Below are 12353 nucleotides of genomic sequence, written 5' to 3' on the forward strand. Positions count from 1 at the left end.
TTCCCTTAATTTTTTTGAGCAGTATATTCTTACACTGAGAACTGAGTGCTAACAGCTTGGGAAGAACACTGCCTACTTACTGTCCTTTTGTACCATGCATGTTTTCTTACCATCTTCCTACTCACACACAGAGTCAAACTGTGAGATGGGATGACAAGTTTGTCAATACTTCAACAAGCTGTGCAAAGACAACAGACCTCTCAGCCTTGGTCTATTAACTGTAGCTCAGCGTGCTAATTGACAAGACAGATATTGCAATGGCTTCATAGCGACCACTGTCAAAAACGAGAAATGATACTATTCAGTTCACCTCAAAATCCAGACCGTCTGGACGTCAAAAGATTCACAGGCAGACCAATGTGACAATGCATGTTTACCACCGGAGAAGAAGCAGCTGACGCACATTTTATATAGTTAGGTATGGAATTAGGCTTATATCAGTAACAAGCAACTGCTAATGGGCAATATATGCATCACCCATTTGTAGTATTATGACAAAAGTGTGTCCCAAGGCATAGCCAGATACAACATCCTGAAAGTTAACCTGAAGCCTGAATGTTTGAGAGAGGCCTACTGCTGACACTAAAAAGCACCAAAATGTGAAGAGACAATGGATATCTGTACTCAAACCACTCTACCACCAAACACCACAAATGTGTGTGTGGATTTATGATGGCAATCTGGGAAAACGCTTAGTGGGGGATATTCTTAGTCCTTCAGTACATAGGGCAATTATATGCATGGCCATAACAACAGAGGGGACTTGAAGCTTAAAATCACAAGCAACTTCTTAAGACACAGATGTTCGGACATTTATTTCACTGCCTCCTATGAGAACCCCTTGTCTCCAATGACACAAGCATACCAAACTGCCAAAGTGCTGGTAACCATTACTGTGACAGAACCAATGGACATACACATAATATCAATATGGTGTTCGTGCCATGTACAGCCTACCGCTCAATAATGATTCAACACACAGAGATGAGCCCAATAAGACACTAACACACTTGCCAAATCACCATTTCACTGACTGCTTCACGGTGCACACACAAAAGCAAAGGCTTATTGTGCTGAAATGGTACAGAGCAGGACTTTCTTTCATGCTGTAGCACCTGATTCATGTAGTTTGATAGTGTATCATGGTAAAGGCACACCGAGTCAAAATCGTCAGTTAAATCAGCAACATCAGCTTGGCAACAGGAAATTGAGAACACATTCAAATCCACCTTGACCGTGAGAAACCACACATTATGGTGATGCTATACAGAATTACTTGTGCCCTTCTTACAGCACACAAGTGCAGCCACATCTTTGTCACATCCGTCATTTTCACTGCACTTAAGGACAAAAACCCTTTCCTGGACATGACTACATCTGCAAAAGAGTATTCACATACGTAAAGAATTATAAGTGTACTCCATCTAGCCTATTAATCTGACCACGTAGATGAACAGCACCAACATTACATCATCACCATCCAAAAAAAAAAAAAAAAAAAAATCGACCAACACCACATGATATCCATATTTTTTCAAGGGAAATAGCCGACTGACTCTTAGTAGCCTATTGTCGATGCAATATGTAATCCAAGTGCTATATGACCCATCTCTCAAGCCCCCCCCCCCCCCCCAGCTGGGATGCTATTTTCTGCGAGTTGATGATGCAATGGTTCTTTGTGTAGCTGGCCATGATTGTCAATTTCCATCTAATCCAATGCATTATGTAGGCCATCATATTTGAAGGCACCATAAAATATAAACCATTAGTTCAACCTCCTGCGCATTACTTCAGGTAATGCATAGAATGAAATATTTACTTATACACAACATATGAAGCTGTTTGACTACAAATGCATGAGATGGAAAGGAAAAAAAAAGTCCTTCACAAATGGCATATGATTTGCTAGACATATACATAATGTGGGCTGCTTAATAGAGAAGCCGATTTGGAGGAACGCATCTGAAGACTACAGCCTACAGTACTCCGAGCTGTCAGATAACACTGGTCCCTACAATTGGCAGCTACCTCACCACAAGTAGACCACAGCGTTAAACGACTTCAGATTTCAACCCTTCAGATAAGCTAGGGCTGTGTTTCTGCCTTACCTTATCATACAACCAGTACTACCAAGTTCACATAGTTGACATGTTACAATCAAGCATTAATGTAGCTCAGTCTGCGAGATAGGCAGATCACTAACCAAATTGATGAACATACATTAACGTTACCTCTCTGGCTACTGTTAAATCAAACCAACAGTATTAGGGAACGCTGACAGCACTGATAAAGCTAGTAGGGCTAGCTCCAGTAACGATAACCATTCGGGAAAAGCCATTAGGTGAGAAAGTTGGGTATTACCTCCTCATGGTAATAACGTAACGTTAACGTTACAGTCAACGTTACGTTACAGCTAGATAGTGTTAGATCAAAAATAAAGACATTTCAAAAGAGGATACAAGTCAAGTCCAAGTCAAATCCATCTTCCTGGTATCTTCTCTTGTTTCTACTGACAAACTCCTTTATTATCGCAGCCATGGTTCTGGCAGGTGTCCTTGGGTTTGCCAGTTTACTATAAAGTACTGTGTTTTATTAAAATGCCTTTGCTTGGTTGATTTCGCTGTCCCGTTGAAGTCAATGGTTATGTTAGCTAGCTCTTGCTAGCTAACTGACGTTCAGGGCTATTAACGTTAGCTAGAATGGCTTCTGCTGCTGGCTCATAAAGGAAGGCCACCGCAGGCCCGGCTTCCAAGATCCCACAAACTGGCTTACAATCCTCCAAGTGAAAAGGTAGACAATCCTCCAAGTCTCGCACCGCAATAATTTGAAAGCACGCCAAGTCTCTGAGACCGTCGCAGCCGCCGTGATTGAGCTGCAAAGGCGGAGAGGATCCTCTCCGACGGTCCAAAGCCAGAACTATGACAGACGACTTGCACACACGTACTGTGGCTCTGGATAGCGACTGGCTAGCTGGCTAGCTCCATAGTTAGCTAGCACGTATATTTAAAAAAAAAAAAAAAAACGAATTTACGCTAAAATACCTCCCATCGAATCATCCACGGTCATAAAATTCCAACAAATTTCGGGGTTGATTGACAGCCTCCACCTTGATGATGAAAATGTGCTACTGTATTTCTGACGAAATCATTTTCAACGATTTTCCATGCATGTCCCCTTTCCTTTTCTTGTTTCTCCGCTGCTCTCAAACTTCCATCATGGCTTCCCATAGAAAAAGGTTAGATTTGGTCCCATTTGGTCTCAGTTCTCCTCCGCGAAAATAGTTCCCTTAACATTACGTTCTCGGGTATAGTTATGGAAAGATGATGACAGAAATCACGTGTTTCTTAAATACTTATGGAAATTGATACATTGAAGTATTTGAGCCACAGACAATCTGAATGAGACGTAGTTTTACATTAATGAGATTTATCATCGATGGCGGAGGGACATTTACGCAACACACGCGATCTCATTTCTCTTCCAGAGTCACGTGTCCGCAACTGGGGAAGTTTCCAATATTTTATCTGATTTTCACACATTTACCGTAACGCTTTATTTGCAACATTCATTGTGTGCTATGTCATTGTCTTGCTTTTTATGTCCCCCTTTTATATTGTAACTTATGCAAAGATGGTAGTCGAATCATAACTAAGTTATGAAAATAGGCTTACTAGTTAATTGTGAAGTGAGTGATTTCTATGGGATATCTGCGACTGTTATTTCAAATGCTTCATTTGACTAACCTGCAATGGGAGCCAGGAAACTAGATAAGTGCGTACGCAAGCAGAAAAAAGTAAGCCAGTGCGCCAACTCGTAGGCCTAATGGCGCTGGTGTGATTTCGCTGTACTGCTCTAGTTGTCAGTAAAAAACATTAATTTAAGTGCGGGATATACATCACATATCTGTATTGTAAAGTGTGTGCTTGACAAACGATTTTTTGCAATCTGCATAAGTTGCTCTTTTCCCCTTCAGTAGGGTGGGACAGAGGTGGAATGTTCTAGCCGTGGCAGAAAGTCAACTATCGATTCGACAGCGCCATCTGTCTGGGACACAGAGCTAGATTTCCTAGACCTAGACGTCATTGGTGTGGAGTGTGTTAACGCCTATGGTAAACACACGTTTTGGAAAAAAATAACGTAGGTTTTGTCATATGTGCGGGCAGACACAATGTAGTCAAGTACACGTGTCATTGGAGTCACACACACATAACTTAAATCAGACATATCGAGGCCACTGTGTTTATTGTCACAGCAGGCAAATCCTTCAAGCATACCAACATCATGACCTGTAGGCTATTCAGTTTGACAGAAAGTGTTCAATAAACACAACTGTACTGTATGTTATTTGGCTATGTGGGAAAAAGGCATTGATAGTCCACATTGGCATGTGGTTCAATGTCATCTGCAGAGTTGACCTATTAAGACCTAGACACAGTCTAGACCAGACCCCCAACCCCCGCAGTGTCATGATGTGTAGGCCAGACCCACTTTCACACTACCAAGAAGCCAGACTCTCCAGTCATCTCTAACCGAAACTGCAACCAGTGTTGTAGAGTATGAGGCCATTTTAGAATATTAAAACACTTTTTGTGAGAAATATGACAGGCTTGCAATACTCCAAAGCTATGATGTTGGTAATAACCAAAGGTACACTTGGCTTATTGTTTCATTCCAACAAAGATTGCCTGTTAAGCTTTTATAATGATTTCCGTATTTGTATTAGTAGGCCAGAGGCCTCATCATATTTTTTTTATTTAATCACTCAGAATGAAGTAGAGTTAGGCCCTATTATATAAGTTATGTCTTGAATTATGCTGCTTGCTAATCTAGGTTTAACTGCAGCTGTAATTATAATTAGTTATTGAATAGTTACTTATAAAATACAGGCATGACATTTTTGGAAGAATAATATTTTAGATACAACTAGGCCGCTTCATCAACCGTCTCTGCTACTGTCTGTAAAAGCCTACGTCTGAACTAATTATCCCGCTCCGGTACTTCAGATGGCGCTACAGAGGCAAAAGGTGAGTGACAATTTTGACAAGAAGGAGCAGTATTGCGGAGGTGAGTGTCAGGCAATCTCTTGCATCCACAGTTGGCGAAAAGGAAGAGTTTTTTATACACTGAATGTATGTGATATTTAAATATAGTTTGAGATGAACGCGGATGTTTTCCCCAATAAGACAATTCTGGTTTAGCTGAACTACTGACGTTCTGTAATCATCCGAAACTGGTAACTGGAAGGTCAACTGTAGCTAATATGCATTCGTTGCTAGCTAGCTAATGCTAGGGAATTTCATAATACTTCTAGCTCACTCTGTTCAAGCATGTTATGGCGAACTAGAAACACAACAACTTGTCGATACTCAGGTATGGCTGTAATGGCAAAGCTGTTGTTAACAAGTTGAAAAGTGTTGTCTTGTCGAACGACTATTTTCCAAACGCTAGTAATCCACAATTCAAATGCTAACGATAGCAAGGCACAAGTCTAACCTGTGTTTACTGGCAAGTAAGTTAACGTTATCGACTTTGGACACTAAAATTTAATGCAACTGAACTATCCTTCGATACTTCACTTTCGACCAACACCTGGGGTTTCTCGTTGTGTGTTGTAATACTGAAGGAATGTGTGATAGTGAAGGAAACGAAAATGAAAGTGAAATGGAAGCTATAGACCCTTTCAAGAGAGTTCCATTATCAGCATCATAATTGGCCCCACAAGACTTCCTTTTTAACATTCCATATGTTATCTTAACCCTTAAAGGAGTACCGTCACACTGGTGTGACGGGAATGTTGGGAAATTAACATTCTAAAGAATATCTGGGTTCATTGAATTCAACATAGAATTTTAGAACCTTCAATTGTTGCGGAACTTAGAATGTTCAAAAACCTACACCTTTAAGGGTTAATGCAGAGGAAGTAGATTGGGGCCCAAATAGAATGTTCAAGCATTGTTTTTGTTTACCTTGTTGAAAGGGTCCATAGCAAACATAAACTGGAACTGTGAACTTTGTACTGTGATGTGTCATACCAGGGTCAATGCAGTGCTTATTTGTGGTATTAAAAGAACAACGGGTTCATAATTTGCTGAATTATATACGAACGTAAACGTCAGGTTAAACTCTCTTTATTAGACATTGTATTTTTTGAACTTTTAATTGTATCAGTTACTACTGACCTGTTAACATTGTACTGTGTTGATAGCTGTTTCTGTTCACCGTACCGTTTTTGTTGATTCTTTATTTACCTCACAGAGAGTCCAGGTCAGCCAAGATGGTTCTGAAGGAGATTCCAGCAGATAACATTGCCAGACCCTTGGGTCGCAATGAAGTAATTGGCTTACTTTTCCGTCTGACCATCTTTGGTGCAGTCACCTACTTTACCATCAAATGGATGGTGGATGCCATTGACCCAACCAGAAAACAGAAGGTTGAAGCACAAAAACAGGTAAGAAAACTATTCAAACTATTCTGCAGTTTTTGGCTATCTAAAATATTATGTAACTCATACTGTGCTCGCACAACTGCTTACTATACTGCTTATTACACTGTCAATAGTTTGGACGTGATTTTATCGTATGCCGTCTTGGTTGTTAAATGTCCAACTGTACTTTTGTGTAGGCGGAGAAACTGATGCGACAGATAGGTGTCCAGAACGTGAAACTCTCTGAATATGAGATGAGCATTGCTGCCCACCTGGTGGATCCTCTCAGTATGCAAGTAAGATGAAGACGTATACCTATTCTCTTTCACTTTGTCTCGTGAGAATTCATAGGCAGACAAAACCTTGCTTGTCTGCAGTTGTATGACTTGCCTTTTGTCATGATTGGTAGTATGGACTTGTAACTCTTGTCTGTGAAGTAATGCATTAAGGGACTGATTGTTGCTAAATCATACATTGCCACTATCATATTGTTTTATGATTTACAATTAATGCTTTCCTATGGTCAACACTGTATCGTAACATAGGAATTGGAATTAAGCACTGATCATAGCAAGGTTCTGTGGGGCAAGATATTCAATTCTGTCCTGTGTGAACAGATCACATGGAGCGACATTGCAGGTCTTGATGAGGTGATCACAGAACTGAAGGACACAGTCATACTGCCTATCCAGAAGAGGCACTTGTTTGAAGGCTCCCGCCTCCTTCAACCCCCGAAAGGTGAGCAGCTCTAAGGGACACTGGAGGCATGTGAAGTAGGGCTGAACGAGAGATTTCTCTGACAGATATAGTGATTGTGATTTGATATGTGATATCTATTATGTACATATCTGGATATGAAATCACCTGTAGTGACATTTGTCATACTGCACAGCCTTATACCCATGTAAGTTAACTATGGGTAAGGACTAAACCCTCTAAAGGAAGAGCAGTATATGGATGGCCATGTGGCATGATGGCAACACTTTGACTTAACTTGCCTAGGTTTGTCCCTAAACCATGCACCTGAAATTTCCACAATATGTGCGCTGATTGTTATTATTCTTATTGTTCAGTGAAAAAGCATCTATGTTTATCAAAAGAGTATATATACTTATACTCTGCAAGATTTACACCTTTATGAAGCCAATTTGATGGTAAACGAATGTTGGGAACAAGGGAACTGGATCAGGATGCATAGTGTCCTGGATCCATGAAATAAGTGGCCTTTAAAAATAAAAAATCTGCCTGCCTCTATGGGAATTTAACATAGGGGTCAAATACTTATTGCCCCTGTAATTTAAGGAAGAACATTTATTTACATTACATTACAATACATTCTTCATTCACTAAGAAAATTGGTGTCCTTAAAGGTTGGATTTTTACTATTTGTTTTAATTAAGGCATTAAGATCAATTTCTAACCGATGTTTTTATATTTTTCTTTTTAGTCAACTTTAGCATGGGTTCAAATACTTATTCTCCCCACTGTATACCTTTAAAAAGCCTGACATGGATTATTAACTAACTGGCAAAACAGTGTAGCCTATAGCTGTGTAGGATCTGTGTGACGTGACCAAGGTTATGTCCTGTTATATAAGCTTATAGAAGCTACAGTATATTCTACATGTTGGGAGATGGCATGGAGTCTATTAATGACAGCGAGCTTTAGCTCAACTAGAACCCCATTACTTATGTACCACCAGAGACACGGGTTTACTAAGTTCATGACAAGAATTGCTCAAACAGTGGAACAGTTGACCTCAATACTGCGACCCCCTACCTATGATATACTTAGAACTTTAGAACTAAATGACATAATATGATTTCAGTGCAGAGACCCACTGGAGCACTGAGTCGCTAGCTAACTAACCAAACAATGTTCCTTTTGAAGGTGTGCTTCTTTACGGCCCCCCTGGCTGTGGTAAGACCTTGATAGCCAAAGCCACCGCCAAGGAGGCTGGCTTCCGCTTCATCAACCTGCAGCCGTCCACACTGACAGACAAGTGGTACGGCGAGTCCCAGAAGCTGGCTGCTGCCGTCTTCACCCTGGCCATCAAGCTCCAGCCCTCCATCATCTTCATTGACGAGATCGGTAAACAAGCTTATTCCAACTTGCTTACATGTTGTTCCTTTTAGTTTATTCTTCTTTAAAAAAAAAAAAACAACAAAAAAAAAATCAGCTTACAGTGTCCCTGTTGTTTTGCCATTATGGATTTCTCATCAGAGATCAGTAAAGCTCATCCCATCCAATACCATCCTATCTTCTGCTAGATAAAAGATAAACTATGCAGCATCCTATCTTGTCCAAGGGTATCCTATTTAGGATTAAACTATATGTAATGATGACCGTAATGATAAGAGTGTACATCTACATGTACAATGTCAATAGCAACAGCTGAAAGTCAATTTGTATTATATTGACAGCTGATGATTAGAAATCTGTTTTTCAAGGCCAGGGGTTTGATTTAGGAAAATATACTTATTAACACTAAAAAGTTCTGCACATACTTGACCTATAATCGGTTTTTGAATACATTTTGGGCGGCTTGTGTTGCGTCCCCGTTGACCTTTTGATCTCTGTGTTTGCCAGACTCGTTCCTCAGGAGCCGCTCCAGCTCGGACCATGAGGCCACAGCCATGATGAAGGCCCAGTTCATGAGCCTGTGGGATGGCCTGGACACAGACTTCAACTGCCAGGTGCAATGAACGCTGCAGCTCACCTGTTTTACCAAGTGTTTTACCAAATTCCTTTCATGGAATTTTCATTATCAGCATCATAGTTGGCCCCACAAGACTTCCTTTTTAACATTCCATATGTTATCTTAATGCAGAGGAAGTAGATTGGGGCCCAAATAAAATGTTCAAGCATTGTTTTTGTTTACCTTGTTGAAAGGGTCCATAGCACCAAAGCTATGGGAATGACACGCTATCTATGGTGGACACAATCCGATTAGAAAACAGAATCCTTGTGCTGCACTATAAGTTGGTTCATGTACTAAAAAGATAAATGTACCAGTAAATGTGAGTGTGTATTGGGAGGTATAGATTGAATAGTTCTATAGGTTGCCGTTCTAAAGCAGATGAAGTTGCCTGTTTTATCTAGGGGCTAGGGTAATCATACTATTGCTATATGAAGGGACAGTGTTTGCATTTATTTAAAATATTTGCAGTCCAATAGCTTTCACACATATAATGATTTGCACATTATTTGCATGAAAGTAGCAGAAAGGGTTTTCCTAGCCTAACTCTGGCGGATATTGGAAAACAAACTAATCTACTGCAGGTGTCAGATAACTAGATAACACAAATGCCATTCTTCTCTTTCTCTCATCTCTGTGCGCTGTTGTCTCTGTCCAGGTCATTATCATGGGAGCCACCAATAGGCCCCAGGATCTGGACTCGGCCATTTTGAGGAGGATGCCCACCCGCTTCCACATAAACCTACCTGTGAGTGCCATATGCTGATTCTTCAGTATGTGTTGGATGAAAGAAGGTGGTTAAGGTTCTTACTTTTTTTCTATACCTTCCAGAATGTCAGACAAAGAGAATCAATCTTGAAGCTTATCCTGGAAAATGAGAACGTAAGTGTCAGTTTCATTTCAAAACCCTGTTTTGACAATGTTTGGCTAATAAAATCCTCCTATCTGCGTAGCCTCCAAATCATACCTTGACGGTAATAATTGTGTTTGACCATTTTGTTTCTGGTCCAGGTGGAATCGATCGTAGACCTGTGTGAAATTGCCCGGGAAACGGACGGCTTTTCAGGAAGTGACCTCAGGGAGATGTGTCGGGATGCCGCGCTACTCTGCGTACGAGACTGCGTACGCAACAGCACAGCCAGCACCGGCGAAAGGTATCCATAGCATCTTTTACTCCCCCACCCACACCACATTGAAGAGGTTAAAATCACAGGAGCTCCTTTAATGAACATCAGAGGAAGAACATTTTGTAATGTTTTTCACTTCTGAAATATATATATATATATATATATATATATATATATATATATATATATATATAAATGACAATTTTGTAAGCTTTGTGTAGGTATGGTTTTCTTGTTCCGTAAGTGTGTAATAAGGAGCTACATTTTTAAGGAATTGTGGTTAAAATGACTGTCCTGGTCAATATGAATTACCACACTTTTACATTCTCCTCTGTCTCGCACTTTCTCCCTCTACCTAACCATCTCTTTCTCTCTCTCCCTCATGCAGTAGTCTAGAAGAGGACTTCATGCGTCCTATTCAGCAGCAGGATCTGCAGAAGGCCATCAAGAAGATGAAGAAGTCCAAGACGGCCGGGGGACAGACTGTCCTCCTGCACGCCGCACTGGACTAAAGTTCCCCTGAGGACAACCGTCCCCTGTCCTCTCACCGGGAAAAACCTCTACGGTCTACGATCACCTTTTCTTTTTTTTTCTTTAAAAAAAAAAGGCATATGTATATTTTTTCCTCATATCATACTGGGTTATGGTCTTTGTCACTGGACTGGCTTTTTGTCAAGTAGCCATATGTGTCTCCTGATGACAGTTGGAGAAGGCCTTTGGCTTAACGCCTTTTATTGTCCTCCTCCCTCATCTTTGCCATCCAGCTATTAAATATAGCTTTTTTTGATACTGTAACATCAGTCCAGATATCCTCTTTTTGTTGAAGTGTTTGGATATTCATGAAATTCTTACCGTTTCATGACTTCTAAAATGCTGTGAACATTGTTAACTTGCGTTGACAGAGGTGTCCCATTGTTGGTCATTGTGTGTGAACGTATAAGTCTACGTTTACATCTCTCTACATGCATGTGGGTACCCTCTTCAGTTAGGGTCTAAAAGAGGTGATGCATTCATAATGTACCAAGTCCATTTCATAGATGACAACAGATTATGTTTGTGTGTGTGTGTGTCAAGAAAACAAATTGTGAATTTTATGCATCCTAATATTGGTGGAGATTCCTATTTTGTTTGATAACATAAGGATCTTACTTGAAGTGCTTTATAAAAGTTTACATTGATTATGGCCTCTTACGGCTCCCACACACAGCTGCGTGCTTCGCGTTGCTGGAGACGCATCCCATTCACTTTACATGGGCTCACGTGATCCGTTGCCGAACTGAATTGTGGGTCCGTCGCGTCGCGTTTCTCCCGCCGCTCACGTTGAGTTCAGCTGTTGCTGCACCGACAGACGGCACCGGCCAATCAAGCCAATCTACGGACGGCACCAACCAATCACATTACGGTTTTACTTCAAGTCATTTGCATAGCTACCGTCGGGAACACCCACTGGCATGCATTGACGGAACGCAGCTGTGTGTGGGAGCCGTTAGTCTCTAGACAGAGAGTTGGTCCAATGTGTAACCCAGTTGAACATGTTGATAGTATATTGCTAGTGCAGTATTTATTTCTTGTGATGAGTGTCTGCCCAGCCACTAGAGGGAAGCATTGCAGATGTTTTGTACATGTTTTGCTTCCAATTTTTGGTTTTGCTTCTTTACATTGTTGATATACCACACTACACACACACACACTTACTCACTGTCTAACATTGGATAGTACACAGACCTTCAAGGAAAATATTCTTCAACTGTAAGATATAGTTTGTATTGCAGACTCCTGTTTGATATGCTTTAGTGAAATTACACTGAGTTGGACTTAGTATCAGAGAATAGGTGTGGAAATATGATCACTTTTCTGACTCTGGTGGAGTCTTGTGTAAATATCAAATTTATTGAGCAGATAAAGTTGACGCTGAGTTCACTCTGACGAGAATTTGTTTATCAGTTGACTGTCTGTTTTACTTTATGTGAGACACAATTTTAAATTTAGAAATCATGGTATCTTAAGTTAATGGTAATAAATAAGTGATGAAAAGTTGCAGTTTGTCATTCGCTCTTGTCATTCATACATGTAAGACTTCACATATAGTATTGGTTAAACCTTT

The 12353-nt window shown here is 40.5% G+C and overlaps 2 protein-coding genes across 5 annotated transcripts in view; one reads left to right on the forward strand and one right to left on the reverse strand.

Annotated features, from left to right (window-relative positions):
• The window catches only part of ptenb (phosphatase and tensin homolog B), a 25614-nt gene extending 22395 nt beyond the window's left edge, over positions 1-3219 (reverse strand). The window contains exon 1 of one of the 2 annotated variants that reach the window (XM_076298038.1): positions 2460-3219. In XM_076298038.1, coding sequence (XP_076154153.1) covers positions 2460-2538 — 79 coding nt within the window. In that variant the 5' untranslated portion in view covers positions 2539-3219. The remainder of the gene's footprint in view (positions 1-2459) is intronic. The other variant, XM_076298039.1, reaches the window with a different exon arrangement.
• A 1824-nt stretch (positions 3220-5043) lies between these two features.
• atad1b (ATPase family AAA domain containing 1b) lies at positions 5044-12286 on the forward strand. 3 transcript variants are annotated; one of them, XM_076298042.1, is made up of 10 exons: positions 5044-5064; positions 6256-6448; positions 6622-6720; positions 7042-7162; positions 8315-8515; positions 9014-9120; positions 9781-9870; positions 9954-10004; positions 10134-10276; positions 10638-12286. In XM_076298042.1, exons 2-10 carry the CDS (start codon positions 6275-6277, stop codon positions 10759-10761), a joined length of 1110 nt encoding a protein of 369 aa, XP_076154157.1. In that variant the 5' UTR covers positions 5044-5064; positions 6256-6274; the 3' UTR covers positions 10762-12286. The 3 variants fall into 3 exon arrangements, with proteins under 3 accessions (XP_076154157.1, XP_076154159.1, XP_076154158.1); XM_076298044.1 differs by lacking the exon at positions 5044-5064 and adding an exon at positions 5110-5129; XM_076298043.1 differs by lacking the exon at positions 5044-5064 and adding an exon at positions 5146-5370.
• Positions 12287-12353: the final 67 nt, after the last annotated feature.

Source organism: Alosa pseudoharengus, unplaced genomic scaffold (assembly GCF_046254945.1).
Source record: "Alosa pseudoharengus isolate Yale_2024_CS ecotype anadromous, Long Island Sound unplaced genomic scaffold, YU_APseudo_1.1 YU_APseudo_1.1_scf_21, whole genome shotgun sequence".
Classification (NCBI taxonomy): domain Eukaryota; kingdom Metazoa; phylum Chordata; class Actinopteri; order Clupeiformes; family Clupeidae; genus Alosa; species Alosa pseudoharengus.

Excerpts from the sequence above, each read along its gene's own strand:
- atad1b (XM_076298042.1), top strand. The coding sequence starts at position 6,275 with ATGGTTCTGAAGGAGATTCCAGCAGATAACATTGCCAGACCCTTGGGT. Across the intron at positions 9,121-9,780 it reads ACACAGACTTCAACTGCCAG|GTCATTATCATGGGAGCCAC; the intron begins GTGCAATGAACG and ends GTCTCTGTCCAG. Across the intron at positions 9,871-9,953 it reads GCTTCCACATAAACCTACCT|AATGTCAGACAAAGAGAATC; the intron begins GTGAGTGCCATA and ends TATACCTTCCAG.